General features: G+C 43.4%; 1 protein-coding gene across 5 annotated transcripts in view; it reads left to right on the top strand.

Moving 5' to 3' along the window:
• The first annotated feature begins 1,389 nt into the window (after window positions 1-1,389).
• The window catches only part of Tpx2 (TPX2 microtubule nucleation factor), a 37,670-nt gene continuing 20,542 nt past the window's right edge, over window positions 1,390-18,517 (top strand). The window contains exons 1-4 of one of the 5 annotated variants that reach the window (XM_051143483.1): window positions 1,390-1,541; window positions 13,648-13,820; window positions 15,709-15,831; window positions 17,871-17,997. In XM_051143483.1, coding sequence (XP_050999440.1) covers window positions 13,715-13,820; window positions 15,709-15,831; window positions 17,871-17,997 — 356 coding nt within the window. In that variant the 5' untranslated portion in view covers window positions 1,390-1,541; window positions 13,648-13,714. The remainder of the gene's footprint in view (window positions 1,542-13,647; window positions 13,821-15,708; window positions 15,832-17,870; window positions 17,998-18,517) is intronic. The other 4 variants (XM_051143479.1, XM_051143478.1, XM_051143480.1 and 1 more) reach the window with 4 other exon arrangements.

Below are 18,517 nucleotides of genomic sequence, written 5' to 3'. Positions count from 1 at the left end.
TTGCTGGTATCTTTCAGGGTTGCTTTAGAAAGGAGCTGTGATGCTGTAGTTACCCACCTCTGGGTGGCACCTGCATAGCAGGCAGAACCATCACTAAAGCAGCCCCTCATCTCCCCTTCTTTGTCGTGGGGCACACCCATGAGTCATGCTTGGTAACACATGGTACTGCAGTGGGAGTAGAAACCATAGGCTTCGGGCACCTTCTTTTCTTTTTCTTTTTTCCAGTTTTTAGGACAGTTTCTCTGTGTAGCCTTGGCTTTTCTGGACTCACTTTGTAGATCAGGCTGGCCTCAAACTCACAGAGCTCTGCCTACCTTGGCCTCCCTGAGTGCTGGGATTACAGGCTGGGATTATGTAACTTGCTTATGCCTTCAGGACCTGCTTGGGCTTGATCACATACATATTATTTATATTTAGTTGATTATAGATTGCTGCTGTGCATGTCCTACTTTATAACTTGATGAGTTAGGTAACACCCCGCTCATGATGACCTAGGTCACAATGGCCCATTGTCAAACTTTCAGATTTCCACTAAGGCCCAATAGCAGGTCAAGAGCTGTCACTCAAAGGGAGAATAGTTGTCTGAGGATGATGGTAGAACCTTGCTCCAAAATCCCAAAGGTCTCTTCTGTGATTCACCGGTAGGGGCCTTCCAAAAGCTCCAAACAGCATCCTTATCTGCCACTGACACCTCAAGTACCATCAGGTCTGCTGAATCATGGCCCAAGTGGTAAAGCAACCTGCACATCAACCAGGTCCTATTAAAAGCTAGTAAAACTTGGAATAAGGGTCAAAGTAATACACCAAAGTGAGGAATTATCTAGCTCCAGAATTCAAGTAGGCCCACTAAAATACTCTACTTCTTTTTTGATGGTGGGAAGGGCTAGGTACAATAATTTATCCTTAACCTTGGAATATATCTGCATGCCCCAAACGACTGGATTCCTAACAGTTTCATTGAGGTAGAAGGCCCTTTAAATTTAGTTGGTTTTATTTCCCATCCTCTGAGGTGCATGTCACCAAGTTAGAAGTGGTTGCTACCTCCTCATGTGGTCCAGTCAGCATAATGTTGTCACTGTAGTGGACCAGTGTAATACTGTGTGGAAGAGACAGCAGTCTCTTTGTTAGGACACAAGGCTTGAAGTAAAACTGTAAAGGTATACTTCTGGCATGTTGACTAAGCAAATTGCTTCTTGTTTGTTCTTATGGTCAGGTTCTGAGAGAAAGGCGTTTGCTAGATCAATAGCAGCACACCATGTACCAGGAAATGTGTTAATCTGCTCACGCACATCAGCTTCACAGAGACCTGCCCACCCCTGCCTCCCCCAGTGCTGGCATTAAAGGCGTGCACCACCACCGCCCAGCTTGCACAGAAACATTGTGAAGTTTAACCTTTCAAATACCTTTTTCTTGCTTCCAGGTTCTTCCTGTGAAGTGTCTAATAAACTGCAAGCATCCACGAGAAGCTTGAGAGTGAGGCCGAGGTTTCTGAGGCCTGGCTGTAGGAGAAACATTAACTACAGGCCAGGTGAGCATCCACGGTGAGTTACACCCAACGGGGTAAGAGAAACATTAGCACATCAGCCTCATAAGCCTTTAAGTAACTTAAGAGTGTCTTTTAAAGCTAATACATGTCTTAGAAATTCTTTACATTTGGAAAGGAAAAAGTAAAATCACCCACTATCCTGCTTTTTAGAGAAATTATGGCTGACATGTGCTGTTGTGTTGGAGATTAAAGCCAGAGCTTCACACACCTTACCACTGAGCTAGCCTCAAACTTTTTTGTACTTTTAATTTTTATTTTATTTTGTGCATATTTTAAATCTTATTTTATTTCAGACAGTTGTGGACTATCATGTGGGTGCTGGGAACTCTACCCAGGTCCTTTGGAAGAGAGGCTCATACTTACTTATTTTCTTCCTTTCCTTTCTTCTTTTTTTCTTTTCTTTCGTTTTTTCCTTTTCTAGTAAAGGCTCTGTGTAGCCTTTGCTGTCTGAACTCACTCTGTAGACCAGGCTGGCCTCGAACTCACAGAGATCCGCCTGCCTCTACCTCCCGAGGTGCTGGGATTAAAGGTGTGCGCCACCACACCCGGCCTGAGAGGCCCAAACTCTTAATTACTGACCCAAGCCTCCAGCTCTTCTTTTTGGACTTTGTTTTGGTGTTCTGAGACAGTGTCTCAATATGTAGCCCTGCCTGGTCTGGAGCTCACAGCGATCTGCCTGCCTCCAGAGCGCAGGGATGAAAGGTGAGCGCCTCCATAACTGGCCCTTTTGGTACTTTCTATTTGGAGTCAGGGTCTCACGCTGTGCTGAGACTGGCCGTGAGCCTGTGATTCTCCCGCTTTTACCTCCTGAGTAGTTAGTATCACAAGTCTGTGCCACCATGCCTAGCATGAATGACATTATAGGTTTTTGAGTATATTTCAAGTAAAAAGAAAGATATGAGGTATGGGGATGGGGTGTACACATATAGTGTCAAATTTAGGAGACTGAGGCAGGAGAATCAGAAATTCTGGGCTAGCTTTGCCCATAAATTCAGTTCAAGGGGTTGGCGCACGCCTTTAATCCCAGCACTCGGGAGGCAGAGGCAGGTGGATCACTGGAAGTTCAAGGCCAGCCTGGTCTACAAAGTGCGTCCAGCACAGCCAGAGCGACATAGAGAAACCCTGTCTTGGAAAAAAAAAATTCAGTTCAAGGCCAGCCTAGCCTATATTTTTTGGAGATTCTGCCTCAAAACAAAAGAACAAAAAACAAGCTGTGCTTGGTGGCACATCTTATAATCCCAGCACTGGGGAGGTGGTAGCAGAAGTGTTAGGAGCTGAAGGTCATTCTCAGCAATATAGTCATTTTAAGGCTAGGTTGGGCAACATGTGATCCTGTCTCATAAACATGTCATGGGAGGTATGGGGGGGGAGTGGGGGAAGCCCTGAATGACTGTGTGCAGCTAATATGAACACACACAGATAAACAAAACAAACGGGCGCCAGGGATGGCAGTGGACATCTTTAATCTCTGCACTTGAGAAGTAGAGCCAGGCAGATCTCCGTTTTTTGTTATTTTGTTTTTGTTTTTTGTTTTGAGACAGGGTTTCTGTGTGTAGCCTTGGCTGTCCTGGACTCACTTTGTAGACCAGGCTGGCCTTGAACTCACAGCGATCCTCCTGCCTCTGCCTCCCAAGTGCTGGGATTAAAGGCGTGTGCCACCACGCCCAGCTAACCAGGCTGATCTCTGTAAGTTCAAGGTTAACTTGGTCTATATAGCGATTTCCTGGACATCCAAGGCTAAATAGAGAGACACTGTCTAAAAACAAACTCAGTAATGTACGAAACTTACAAGATGTGTGTGTGTGTTTGTGTGTGTGTGTGTGTGTGTGTGTGTGTGTGTGTTATTTACAGGAACATGAGTACCATGGTGTGTGTGGAGGCCAGAGAATAACTTAGGAGCTGAATTTTCTTTCATCGTAGACAGGGATTGAACTCAGGCTGTCAGGCTCGCACGCATCTTCCTTACCCATCAAGCCGTCTCCATTGTCCTTGCTTGTTTTTTTGAAATAAAGTCTCATAGGCTGCCCTCAAATCCACTGTGTAGCCAAGGCTGGCCTCCATCCTGCTGCTCCAGCACTCAAGTGCTGTGATTCCATTCATGATGACACCATGCCTGTCTGGGACTGGTAAGTTGCAGAAAGAACAGAACACGTTTGCTTGGCGTCTCTGGGCAGTGGTGAATTAGAACAAGGATCCAGTGTGTCCTGTGTCGACTTTTGAATGTTTGGATGGTGAGGGGTTGTTTTGGACTTTAAATTGGCCCAATCTTGGAAGCTACATAGATCTATTTCTGTAAACAGATCCGATTTCAACATAGAAGCAAATGTGGAAACAAAGTCCATTAAACTTTCTTCAGATTTAGTTTGTAAATTTGATTAATAGTCAGAACTAGATGTTGGATATGTTGCCATTTGCTAACTCTTTCTAATTTCTTATGTACAAGGGGAAAATAGAGATGGTAAAATGAAAATTGTGTTAATGTAGTGAGATCACTTACCCCTATGAAAGTAGGAGAGTGTTTGTGAGGAAGCGGCGTTGCGTGGATGGGATTATTTTAACTGATTGCTTCTAATGAAGCATTGACTTGTGTGTACTCTCTTGAATTCCCAGCGGGTTAGCTTGTGCTTTCCTCTCTGTCTCACAAGCTGAGTGGTGAGGGGCTCCAGCTTGTAGCACATCCGTGTGTTTTGCTAGGAGCTGCTAGCTTGCAATTTCAGGCCCGCTTAGAATGCGCTCTGCAGCTCCCCACCTCTTCTAAAGCTGCCCCTTTTGATTTATAGAGCTTGTCAAGGCTAGTTATTTTTGGTTTGAGGGTGAGTGAAGAGAGACGAGAGGCCACAAGAGGCTAATTTCAGATGAATGTAGAAACAGGTTACATTGCTTCTTCTGCAATCTTCCTCATGTGCATTTTTCTCCATTTATTTCCCCTTTTCACCCATTTCTTCCCCAGAAAGAGGTTTTTTGTTTTTTGTTTTCCAGCCATTGATTCTCTGTATAGCTCTAGCTACCCAGAAACTCACTCTGTAGACCAGGCTGACCTTTGCCTCCAAACACCTGGGATTAAAGGCGTGTCCCACCACCATGCCTGGTCAGATTTTAGTCTGTAGGTTTCTTTAGCTCTCACTGCTCTCAGCAGCCTTCACTGACCCTCCTTTACCCAGTTTGCTGCTCTTCCCCAGTACTCGCTTTTATGTGTTTTTAGGAAAAGAAGCCCCCTGTGTCTGTTTTTGTTTTATTTGTTTTGTTTGTTTGCTTGTTTGTTTCAAGGCAGGGTTTCTCTGTGTAGCCTTGGCTGACTGGGACTTTGTAGACCAGGCTGGCCTGGAACTCACAGAGCTCCTGAGTGCTGAGATTAAAGGGGTGCACTACCATGCCTGCCTTTTTGTCTGCTTCTTAAAAAAAAAGGATTACACATATATGTATCTTTTCAGTGTTTATTTTGGGAAGCAAATGGGCTCTATGATATGATACTGGTTTTTGTTTTTTGTTTTTTCCCAAAGACAGAGTTTCTCTGTGTAGCCTTGGCTTTCCTGGACTCATAGACCCTTGTTCTCTGGAAGAGCAGACAGCCCCAGACTTCCCCACCCCCCTCTGATTTCCTGTAAGATTATATTATTTTTCATTTCTTTCTTTTTATTTATTTAATTTTCATTTACTTATTTTGTTGAGACGGGGACTTATTTTATAGCCCTTGCTGGCCTGGATTTTGCTGTGTAGATCAGGCTGGCCTCGAACTCAGAGATCCATCCACCTGCCTTTGCCTCCCAGTGCTGGAATTAAAGTGCCACTAAGCCCAGCTTTTTATTTTTATTTATTTATTTATTTTTTCTTTTTCCAGACAGGGTTTCTCTGTGTAGCCTTGGCTGTCTTGGATTCACTTTGTAGACCAGGCTGGCGTCGAACTCAGAGATGTGAGATCTGCCTGCCTCTGCCTCCTGAGTGATGGGATTAAGGGTGTGCCTCACCAAGCCCGACTGCTAAATAATACTATATTCCTGAGAATATTTGTAGTTTTTCAGTAGTCTGTAGTGTGGTAGTTTCAGATACTTTTGAAATATGAAGCTAATTCTCTTGCTTGGCAGCTTGATTTCGCTAAGGGGGTGTGGTTGATGCATCTGCCTTTTCCCCCCTTCAGTGAAACCTATTGACAGAAACTCAATCGTGGTTAAGGGATGCAGGAAGGGGGTCTCCCTTAACCAGCTGCCCTTAGCTTTGACCTGTGCGTTATCCCACCAGGCTCCAACAGCAGACGTTCATGTTTGCTGTTTTGACATCCTAGTATTTGTTGTTTGCGGTGAGGCAGTGCTGTGAAACCATCTTGCTTTAGCAGTTACTTTGCTCTGTGTCCTGGCCCTCCTCCTCTCGTGTTTATTTTCTCACTGAGCTACATCCCCAGCCCTACTTTTGGTTTTCTTCTTATGTTTTGTCAGCCTTTAACAAAGAGGATGGGAGTTCTCAAGGGATAACTGATACATATTTGTTAATTTGCTCCCACTTTGAGCAGAGACTGGGTGATTCTTCTACCCGCCCCCCCAACCAGGGTTTCTCTGTGTAGCCTTGGCTGTCTGGACTTGCTTTGTAGATCCACCTGTCCCTGTCTCCCTGATTGCTGGGATTACAGGCGTGAGCTACTGAGCCTGGCTGAGACAGGGTGTTTTTAATTGTTTGAGACAGTCTCATTTTGTAGCCTAGGATGTCCTGGTCCTCAATATATGGGCCCAGGATGACTTCAAACGTGAGTTAGTTCTCTTGCCTCAGGTTCTCAAGTGCGGTGCCTGCTGCTTTTACAGAGGACACAGGTTTGCTTTTTTTTTTTTGAGACAGGGTTTCTCTGTGTAGCCTTGGCTGTCCTGGACTCACTTTGTAGACCAGGCTGGCCTCGAACTCACAGCAATCCACCAGTCTCTGCCTCCCGAGTGCTGGGATTAAAGGCAGCGTGCGCCACCATGCCTAGCTGAGGACCCAGGTTTGAATCTCAACCCCTACATGGTACTTCATAACCATCTGTAACTCCAGTCCCAGGGCATCTGATGCCTTCTTCTGACTTCTGTAGCTACCAGGCACACATGTGGTGCACATACTTACATGCAGGCAAAACACTCATGCAGGTTAAAAAAAAAAAGATGGGAATGGAAAGATGGCTTAGCAGGTAAGAGCACTGACTGTTCTTTCAGAGATCTTGAGTTCAATTTCCAGCATCCACATGGTGGTTCACAACTATCTATAATGGGATCTGATGCTCTCTTCTGATATACATGAAGCCAGAACACTCATATATGTAAAACACATAAATGAATATTTAAAAAAATAAATCTATACTAGAAAGAATATGTAATGTTTTGGATAAGTCAAGTTAACAGTCAATTTATGGACCATAAAAAGGGGAAGCATTATTTCTAAAAACTAACTGATTAGAAATTATTGTCAGGATGGCCAGTGGTGGCGCACGCCTTTAATCCCAGCACTCGGGAGGCATAGGCAGGCGGATCTCTGCTAGTTCCAGGAGCCTGGCTTACAAAGCAAGTCCAGGACAGCCAAGGCTATCATAGAGAAACCTTGTCTCCAAAAACAAGCAAAAACCAAAAACCGAACCAAAATGAAAAATAACAATGCAGAAATTATTTTCAGATTATCAAGAATATTTAGCAAAAATTCTAGGAATTCCACTGTTTTTTTTGTTTTTTGTTTTTTTTCCCCTTGTATCATCATTTATTTTATGTAATGGCTGATTAGGAACTAAGGACATGATTTGATCACTGTTCTACCCAGCTCGTAAAACCTCCTTGGTCCAAAACATCAAGAAGACACTCACAAGACTGCAGAGGAGAAATCCTACTGCAAAAGCCTGGCTGTGTGAATTCCACTGTTTTTTGAAGTGCAAATTCAGAGGAAAATAAATGTTGCTCAGTCGCTAGCCTCTTCAATGTAAAGGTAAACGTTATATAATAAAGCATGTTTCCAGAGAACACAAAAGCTTTATAGTGCAGTCTCTCCTACTGCATGACTCTCAGGAATATGTTGCCTTTTTCCTTTTTTGTTTTTTGAAATCACTGGGGCCCAGACAGAAGGACAGAGTCCAGTCAGAGACCAACCCCCACCAAAACACACTCTCTCTCTGCCCAAAGAAAAAAGTGATGGGCTAGATTTGAACACTTTTCAGGCGTGTGGGTTTTCTTTTGTTTTTTTAGCAGAATGCTTTGGTGGAATCAAGGTGACACCCTATCCCCACTTCTGTTTATTTGTTGATGTTGTTTCCTACTTTGCTTGTTTGTTTTTTTGAGATAGGGTTTCTTTGGGTAGCTCCAGTTGTCCTGGAACTTGCTCTGTAGACCAGGCTGCCCTCAAACTCAGAGACTGGCCTGCTTCTGCCTACTGCTGAGATTAAAGGTCTGAATTACTATCTCCTGGCTTTTTTGTTTCTTTGTTGTTGTTGTTTTGAGACAAGGTCTCATTGTGCAGCTCTGGCTGTCTTGAACTCACTGTCTAGAACAGGCTGGCTTGAGTTGAGATATGCCTGCCTTGGCATTCTTTTGAGTGCCACACCTAGCTGGAATTAGGGTTTATCGAGAGGGAGGTTTAATATAGATTTAAACATGGTATTAAGAGCTGGAGAGATGGCTTAGAGGTTAAGGACACTGACTGCTCCTCCAGAGGTCCTGAGTTCAATTCCCAGAAACCACATGGTGGCTCACAAATACCTATAATGTGATCTGATGCCATCTTCTGGCCTGCAGGTGTACATGCAGGCAGAGCACTGTATACATAATAAATAGATATTGAAAAAAAAAAAAGGGATGGGGAGGCCTGGTGGCACTCAGAGGAAGGATAGCAGGCTACGAAGAAGAGACTTGATACCCTATGAGCATATACAAGGGGAAGAGGTCCCCCTCAGTCACAGTCATAGGGGAGGGGAGTAAGGGGAAAATGGGAGGGAGGGAGGAATGGGAGGATACAAAGGATGGGATAACAATTGAGATGTAATATGAATAAATTAATAAAATATATTAAAAAAGAGAAAGAAAGATAGAAAAAAAGAACGCGTAAAACAAACAAACAAACAAAAAAGTCCATTGACTCAATGGGCGGTGGTGGCACACGCCTATAATCCCAGCACTCTGGAGGCAGAGGCAGGCGGATCTCTGAGTTCAAGGTTTACAAAGAGAGTCCAGATGGCCAAGGCTATACAGAGAACCCCTATGAGGGGGGATGGGGGGCATCCCCTGACTCAGCATCATAAGAATTATTTTAGAGAAAAAAGTAACAAATACATACAGAATATTGAATATTAGCTATAAGAATTTCTTCTAGAAGGTTGGTATTAAGAGTAAAAGGGGGCTTGAGAGATGGCTCAGCAGTTAAGAACATGGCTGCTTTTCCAGAGGAACTGGGTTTCAGTTCCTAACAGTTACATGGCAGCTAAGTTCCAGGTGAATCTTACCACATTTTCTGGTCTCTGCAGACACTACATACCCAGACATACAAGCATACAAAATATCCATAGACATAAATTAGAAATGGTTAAGAATTCCAAAATAAATAAAAGAAAAAAGAAAAAAGAGGTTTAAGTAAAGGTCAAAAAGTATCTTATCCTAGAGTGACGCCAGCATCTCTAGAGAGTTGCTGGACTCATAGTTTGTAGAGGGCTAAATGTGGTTGTGGTGTGTCACATTCCTGCCTCTTCCTTCCCCAGCTCTGCTTGTCTTCATTATAACCCTGGCTGGGAAGTGTTCCCAGTGACCTCAGTTAGCTATTGAGATCATGGGAATCCAAGATTTTCCCATGTCTTTCAGCATAGTTGTTCAAAAGAACAGAAAGTGACCTTTTTCATGCAGAGAATTTTAACTATTGCCAGAGAAATTATTCACTAGTGATTTTGTTTTGTTTTATTTTTTAAACTTTTATATACTATATATATATATATATATATATGGTATGAATTGTGCGTGTATGGTTATATAGCAAGTTTTACGCCAATCTGTGCTATATAAGTTCCTGTCCTTACCCCCACCAGCAATAACAACAAAAAACCTGGGTGTCATGTTGCATGGCTTTAATCCCAGCACTCTGGAGGCAGAGGCTAACTAATGAGTTTTTGAGGCCAGCCTGTTGTACAGATCAAGTTCCAGGCAACCCAGGGCTACATAGTGAGACTCTGTCTAAAATAAAAACAAAATCAAAACACAAGAACAAAAACAAATTAATAAATAAAAATCCAGCAGCAAAAAACAAAACAAAGACAAAGCAAAAGCCCAAACCCCAAGATAACACAAAAACAAAAACAAACAAACAAATCCTTGAATAATGAAAGAGGAAATGAAGGCAAGTGGAAAGTTTAGACTGGCATAACAGAGGCCATCTTCAGGTCAGAAGACCACGGAAAACAAACAGCAGTGTTACCTTGTATACAAACGGAGACCTGCCACTCCTAACGTGCTCATTCCTAAAGTGGGGTGAGGAGTGTCAGAGGGCATACTGCAGCTGGGAGACAGGTCCTTACACACGGGCTATTGAGCAGTTCTTTCATCTCTGGTCCTTAGCGTCATCTTCTAGGATGAGGACAGTAAGTGATGCTCTACAAGGCCGACAGATTTAGCACCTAAAACAACCTGGCATCCCTGTGTTTGTTTTTAGCTACAATTTTAGTACTGTTACGTGGTTTTTGGTAAACCCGTTTGTTTTAATGAATTATATCTATAAGCTGCAAAAATTAGGTGTTACCAGCTGGCCATGGTGGTACACACCCTTAAGCCCAACACTCAGGAGGCAGAGACAGGTGGATCTCTGAGTTTGAGGCCAGCCTGGTCTACAGATTGAGTTCCAGGATAGTCAGGGCTACACACAGAAACCCTGTCTTGAAAAATAACAAAAATCTAATGATACTTACAGTTATTTCCAATGTGAAAGTCTCATGTTTCCACACTAAGTCCTCAACTAGAATGTTGCTATAAAGAGCTAACGCTGTCATGAGCTCACAGGGAGCAGTTGTATGGTGTGTGTAATATGTCCAATGATGTCACTGTAGAAATCAGTTATTTGTTTTTGTCTGTTTGGTCTTTTGAGTCAGGGTTTCTCTGTGTAGCCTTGGCTATCCTGGAACTAATTCTGTAGACCAGGCTGGCCTTGAACTCACAGAGATCCACCTGCCTCTGCTTCCCAAGTGCTGGGATTAAAAGCATGTGCCACCACCGCCCGGTGAAATCTGTTATTTGTTAAAACAATTATTTCTGAGACACCATTAAAACTCCGAAGTACTTTCCACATCACTTAGTTCACTGAGAAATTAAAGAAATGCTGGCCAAACCACTGGACAATAATGGAGGTTGAGTGACTGAGCTCAAAATATGGTGACAGTGTTATAGTTCAGAGACATCTACTATGCACGTTGCCAGTGTATAGAGCTGGTGGTGATGGGGCTGGAGAACTCTCATGCTCCCCATATTAGGATCCCCTGACTCAGCTTTGTCCTGGACTTGCTTTGTAGACCAGGCTGGCCTCAAACTCACAGCGATCCACCTGCCTCTGCCTCCCGAGTGCTGTGATTAAAGGCGTGCGCCACCACCACCACCGGACTATAAAATTTACTTTTTATAGGCATTTAGAGAAAGGTAGGTGTGTGTTTGTGTATGTGTGTGACAAGGATTTACTATATAGCTCTGGAACTCATTAAGTAGACCAGATTGGACTCAAACTCCTAGAGATGACCTGCTTCATTCTTCTGTGGTGTGGTTAAAGGCATGCTTCAACACACTTAGCTTGAAGTTAGAAAAAAAATTTAGAGTGTGTGTGCCATGACACACATGAAGGTAGAATAGCTTCCAGGGGTCAGATCTCTCCTTTCATGTAGGTACCAGGAATAGAGTACACACAGGTCCTCAGGAGTCGTAGCAAAAGCCTTTACACTGAGACATCCCATCTATCCTAAGAGAAGGGATAGCTTTTTAAAAAAAGATTTATTTATTAAGTATAGTTTTTTTTTGCTTGCGTGTACACCTGTACACCAGAAGAGGGCACCAGATCTCATTATAGATGGTTGTGAGCCACCATGTGGTTGCTGGGAATTGAACTTTGGAAGAGTAGGCAGTGCTCTTAACCTCTGAGCCATCTCTCCAGCCCGAGAAGAGATAACTTTTATACAAACATTATTGTTATCTTTCAAGAGAGACTTCCTTTTTCTTTTCTTGAGATTGGGTCTTGCTATGTTGGCCATAGCTGGCCTGGACCTTGCTGTGTAGACCAAGCTGGACTCTAGCTTATGTAGAGTTTTCCTGTCTCTATCTTTGAGTGCTGGGGATTGCAGCCATTGTGCCGGATGCCTGTCACAGGATGCTTTCTAGGACAAACAGGCTAGGCAATTATTTGTCAGTGAGCATGGCCTTGAGGCTACTCAGACTACTTCAGCTATTTTGTTACCTAGATAGAGCTAGAGTAGGGTGGAGCCATGAGTGTTAAACTCACTAGGTTTGCTGCACACAGTGGAATGCAGTTTTGTTGACAGAGGGGCTAGGCTTGTATTTCTGACTTGTTCCTGCCTTTTACTTATTCTGCATGTTGTGGCTTCGATGTGTATGAAGTGCTTTTGTTCAAAGGTGCCTAAGAAGTTTTTTGTTTTGTTTTCTTCTCCCCCTCAGCGTTAGAGATCAAACTCACATGCTCATGTATACTAAGTTTGCTTTTCACCACTGAGCTACACCTGTGGCCTAGGAATAGAATTTTCCTAAAATATTTCTAAGGAATCAAAACCTATACTTGGCAAAACTATGTCTCACCCTGTATGCGTAAGATACTCTGCTAAGCACACTGATATGCACAACTTTGAGACTGGCTTTTGTCTTGAGAACCTGCAGGCTGCCAGGAGAAGTGATTATGGAGTTAGCTGATACAAAGGTAGGCGCTCATTGTTCTAGAGGGAACAAGGCCAACACTGTGGCGTGGAGTCATTCATAAGTAACAGGTGGACACTTGCATAGTAAGTATTTGCAGATTTAGTTGAACTTGGGTAAATATTGATAGGTGTAAAAGTTAATGATGTGTACTAGAAATTAGGTTATTAGGCAAAGCGTGCATACAAAGGTGGAGGAAGGCTTAGGAATAAGAAAATGACAGGTTGAGGGAAAATTAATAATGAATGCGGCACCCAGTACTGGATGGCATACTGTAGGCACTCATCTAACTTAGCCTTTTCTTTAAAAAGAGGAGGAGAAGCCGAGTAGCTGCCTGTAATCCCAGCACTCAGGGAGGCGGAGGCAGGCGCATCACTGTGAGTTTGAGCCCAGCCTGGTCTACAAAGTGAGTCCAGGACAGCCAGAGTGACATAGAGAAACCCAGTCTTGGGGGGGGGGGGGGAAGAAGAGGAAAAAGTTTGTACATTTATTCATCTGTGTGGGTGTGCATGCATGCCTCAGCGTGTGTATGGGGGTCAGAAGACAGCTTAGAGGAGTCAGTTTTCTCTCTTGCTACCATGTGGCTTTTAGAGATCAAACTAGGTTATAAGACTTGGTGGCAGGTACTTTTACCCACTGAGCCATCTCACTAGCTCTTTTTTCTCATTCCAAAAACTAAAGCAACCTCCCAGACAACTAACTTTAATAGGTTGACTTGAAAAAAAGCCATGGATTTACCAGATGACCTCCCCCTCAACCTGTGTTTTTTTTTTTTTTTTTTTTTTTTTAAGATTTATTTATTTAAGTATAGAAGGTTTCACCTTCATATATGCCTGCATACCAGAAGAGGGTACCAGATTTCACTATAGATGGTTGTGAGCCACCATGTGGTTGCTGGGAATTAAACTCAGGACTTTTGGAAGAGCAGGCAGTGCTCTTAACCTCTGAGCCATCTTTCCAGCCCCTCTGTTTTGTTTTTTGAGATAGGGTTTCTCTGTGTAGTTCTGGCTAACTTGGAACTCACTCTAGGCCAGGCTCATGTTGAACTCACAGAGATCTGCTTGTTTCTGGCTCCTGAGTGCTGGAATTACAGACATGCACCTGCCATGCCCTGCCCTAGATGATTTTCTAAATTGGAAATATTAAACTGAAGTACTTGGTAGGGATCAATACTTAATATTTATGTGCAAACCTAATTTGTGTAACCATTTCTTTCCTCAGAAGGCGATCTATTGAGTAGAGTGTTAGAACCCTGGGAAGAGCCTGTTCTCCTGCACTAAGTGGAGCAATGTCACAAGGCACAACTACTTACTCTTTCGATGCTCCCACTGACTTTATCAATTTTTTATCTTTGGATGCTGAACAAGAGACTGAAAATGTAGACTCCTGGTTTGGTAAGTGGCTACTTTCTCTGCTTTCCCCCCCCCATTGTTTCAGAATAGGGTTTCCCTGTGTGTAGCCCTGGCAACCCTGGAACTTGCTCTTTTGAATTCAAAGATCACCTGCCTGTGCCTTCCCAAAGTACTGCTGTTAAAGACATGCGCCACTGCACTGCTGTTTCCCTGTCATTTAAAGGGTTGGTGTCCTGTGCACTGAGGACATGTCACGAGCAGAAGAAAGGCTGGAAGGATGGCTCAGCAGTTAGCAGCACTGACTCTTTCCCAAACCAACCATGGCAGCTCACAGCTGTCTATGGCTCCAGTCTCAAAGAATCCAGTCTCCTCTTCAGACCTCCACAGGCCGCAAGCATGCACATGGTGCACAGACACATATGTGGGCGAAATACTCATACACATAAAAATAAATTAGTAAAACCAAACAAATTAAAAAACAAGATACTGCAAAAATGTACCTGGACTACACATTCTTTTCCACACCTTCTCACCCATGATTTAATAGAATACAGTTAACTTTGAACCACAGAAGTCTGTTCATATTTGAAATTAGGTTTTTTGAGACAAGGTTTCAGACTGAAGCCCAGACTGGCCTAGAGCTCTGGGCCGTCTCTCTGCCTCAGGCTCAAAAGTGCTGTGTTAACAGCTGTGAACCACCAGGCTAAACTTTTCTTTCTTGATTTTTTTTTTTCTTCCTTCCTTCCCCTCTCTTTCTTTCTTTCTTTTTTTATAATAAGATGGAAACATCATCTTTACTCATAATTTAAGATTACAATACAGTTCCACAGAAACAGAAGGGAAAAAAGATAATTCAAAAAAATACGGATTTTTGTGTTGTCTTTGGTGAATAGTTCTTCTGCAGGAGCCATTTCGCCAGCGCCCAGCTTGTAGGTGTTACTCTGACATAACCTTGGGATAAGTGAATCCAGTTTCTGATGAGGCTTCTTCATCTTATCCTTTCTCTTGTCTCCACCTTCATTAAGAGCCGTTAACATTAATATGTGGTAAGAACAAAATGCCTATTGTAGCTGCACTTAAAATACAGAGTCCAAATGAGATGGTGTCTGGTAGTTTCTTGGGAAAGGAGTTGAATGTTACTCGAGAAAGAGGGCTCTGTTGAAGGAAGGGCAGATCAGAGGGCCTGCTGTCCCAGAGAGGTCTGTCCATGCCGCACAGCACTGCAGCCCAAAGGTAACGCCAGCTGTCTGAAGGTTTCTTTTAACAAGTTTTCTTTATGCCCCAATATCCACAGAAAGGAGCCGTTAGCATATCAGTGTGATTCCATACAGAGTCTGGAAGAAAAAAAAAAAATAATTCTGAACTTAGAAAACCATCTTAGGTGTAGTGTACTTTTTCTTGTTTTCTTTCAGCTTTTCACAAGGTTATAATCAGAATTGACTGTGAGTAGTGTAGTTGTTCAGGGGCGCACTGTGCTCCCCCAGACTGACAGTGTGATGCTGTGGGGACAGATTATTTTTGTACCAGCTTTAGTCACAGCAGAGCCCAGGATAAAACTTGTTGAGAAAACTTTGCTCTTCTCCACTCTCAAACACCCCACACTCTATGAATATAAACTGTCCCTTGTGCTCTTACAGTTCCTGGTGGCCAAAATTCTTCAAGGGCAGCACGATGTGTTTACATGGTAGATAAGGCCAGATAATGTCGATGTGGCCCTCCCTGTGTCTTAACAATGGTACAGAATCTGCAACTTTTCTTCTCTGTAAGACACCCATGTTGCAAGTCTTTGGGATAGATTTTGCAGTCTGTTCCTGACCTATAATACACAGTGCTAGGCTGTGGTTTTGCTAACCGTGCTGGAAATGGACTTTACTCCCCATTTTAATATGTGATTCTCCTTTGCTTTGCTTCCTGACTGATTGTTTCACAGATGAGAAGGCCAACCTGGAGAACAAGTTTCTTGGGAAGAATGGAATAGGAGAGCCTTTTCAGGGCAAAGCTTCCCTGAGGACAGCCACGCTTCAGCAAGGCTCTGTCACACCTTTGAAGGCAGGTAAGGAGAAACAGCTTACAGGGGAGACTTGAGGGAAGCCGGTGGTGACTAGAGCTACAAATCCCAGAGACTGTCATTTTGGTTTGTTAGTGAAATGGATGACTTCAGTTCATGGTGAATGTAGTAACAAACCATGACTTTCCTGAGACAAGGTTCTGTGTGAGGCTCCGACTGTCCTCAGACTTGCCCTCTTTCCTCTACTCTCACATGCTAAGACTGTAGGCACCACCATATCTAACTGTACTTTTTTATGTGCCTTTATTTATTTGCTGTTTTTTTTTAAGCTGGTATTGTTTTTTTGTTTTTTGTTTTCTTTTTACTTTTTGCTATGCTAGCAATTTAATGTAGGGCTTTGAGAATGGTGGGCAAATGCTTTACTACTGGGCTGCATTCTAGTCCTTAGTTTATGAAATTTTAAAACAGTTTTTCTTCTCTCTCTCTCTCTTTTTTTTTTTTTTTTTGGTTTTTCAAGACAGGGTTCCTTTGTGTATCCTGGCTGTCCTGGACTCTGTAGACTGGGCTGGCCTCGAACTCACAGAGATCCGCCTACCTCTGCCTCCCAAGGGCTGAGGTTGCAGGCGTGGGCCACCACACCTGGCTTTATGTTTTCTTTTTAAACTACTGAATCCATTAGTGCTGCCATTGTGTGTGTCAGTGTAGGGCCATCTACTGGAGCAGCCCTGAAGAAAAGTGACGTTCCCTCTCCCAGCAGCTGTCGGCTGCCAGGGGTGGACTTCATGACACACTTCTTCCTCCATGCTGAGGCTTCGTCTGGCTTGATCTTGGTCTTGGTCTGGTGCATAAAATCCTAGCTATTAGGAGTTCATGTGTGCAGCTGCTCTGTCATATCTGCACAGATGCGGTCTCACTGTAGTCTTCCACTGCCTCTGGCTTTTACCCCTTATTCTGTGTTGATCCCTGAGCCTTAGTGGCAGTGGTGTGATTGCCCCGTTTAGATCTGAACAGTACAGTCTCTTATTCTCTACACCTTGACCATTTCTGTGCTAATTGCCATCTATTGCAAAAAAGAAGCTTCTCTGAGTTTTGGGTGAGGCGTTAACCTATGGGTGTAAAGACAAGTACTTAGGGGACAGTTAAATCCTGTGTCCACTTAGCAGAATAGTAGTAGTGGTAGGCTCTCCCCAAGCCTCCCTAGCCACATGTTCTTGGACCTGCTAATGGTGCCAGGTATGAATTCCATTTTCTGGATGGGCTTTAAATGCAATCAGAAAGTGGCTGGTTATTCTCCTAACATTTCTGTCACTGTTGCAGTGGTGGGCGTGTCTTGCCAGGGCAATTGTTACTGCAGCTGGCAGGGTTCACACTACTTCCCCTTCAGCGCTGGGAAAGCCAGCCAGTAGGGTTGGGGCTCCCAGGTTGATACCAGCTCGATTTTCTCCATGTTCTATGACTCAAGTGTGTGGTGTCTTCAGGGTCTTAGTGTCAAGTTCAGGGGGGTGGGGGGTGGGGCAGGGCTCAGAGCTAAGAGCAGCGGCAATAGCCTGGAGTATGGTTTTGCACGGGATCTACAGGAAACCCACTGACAAAAGCATGAGAAGAGATAACGTAAATGTGGCTCTGTACGTTCAATCTGATATCTTATGGTGTCTGGAGAGACACTGTACCCTGCTACAGGGGAACTCCATTTAAACTTTTGAATTTTTAAATTTTTATTTTATGTCTCTGGGTATTATACATCCTGCCTGCAAAGGCCAGAAGAAGATGTCAGCTTGCTTGGAACTGAAGTTACAGACAGTTATGAGTTGTCATGTGGGTGCTGGAAATGTAAGCCAAGTGTCTGGAAGAGCAGCTAGTGGTTTTAACTGTTGAGTATCGCTCTAGCCCTACCATTTAAACTTTTTTTTTTTTCTTTTTTCTGTCCTGGAACTTACAAGGTATAACAGGCTGGCCTTGAACTCCTCTGCCTCCTGAGTGCTGGGATTAATGACTTGCATCACCACCACCTAGCTAAACTTTTAATTAGTGAGTATTTTAGAACACTTCTACAGTAGTCTGACTAGGTTTTTGGTCTCTCATAGTTGAGAATACTTACTATAAAGAGACAGAAAAGGAAAATCTTCAGAAACAATCCATTCCATCAAATGACGGCTCTTCTCTGAATGCTAAGGGAGCTGTATCAGGAAATACTCCCGTCCAGCCTCAGAGGTAAGAGTTGGGCCACAGCAGTGGGTATTCCTGGTACTACTCAGATGATAGAGGAACTCCCCGGCCTTGTGTGGCAGGGCTGTGAACTCCTGTGTTCACTCAGTGATTCTGGATTGTAGCTTGCAGCTTTACTTTATAGGTAGGTGCTCATTCCTTTTTTGTTTGTTGATTTTGTTTTAATTTTAGTTTTTTGAGACAGTTTCTCTGTGTAGTCCTGGCTGTCCTGGAATCACTGCTTTGTTTCCTGGCCATGGACCTTTTTTGCTATTACTCTATTTCCCTTTTCCTGTGTTTATATTTTAGTCTTATCCCTCCCACTCTCTCTGTGTTCTTTCCCACCTCCCTGGGGAAGTAAGTCTTGGTTCCTTGTCCTTGCTGGGCAGGTCTTCTACACTCATCTATACCCAGTCCTCAGTCACAGATATTTTAGTGTTTTATTTTATTTTTTGTTTGTTTGTTTGTTTGTTTTTTGAGACAGGGTTTCTCTGTGTAGCCTTGGCCATCCTGGACTCACTTTGTA

Source organism: Acomys russatus, chromosome 4, assembly GCF_903995435.1.
Source record: "Acomys russatus chromosome 4, mAcoRus1.1, whole genome shotgun sequence".
Taxonomy (NCBI): Eukaryota; Metazoa; Chordata; class Mammalia; order Rodentia; family Muridae; genus Acomys; species Acomys russatus.
The sequence above is the reverse complement of the archived record's forward strand: the minus strand, read 5'-3'. Positions and strand labels throughout refer to the sequence as shown.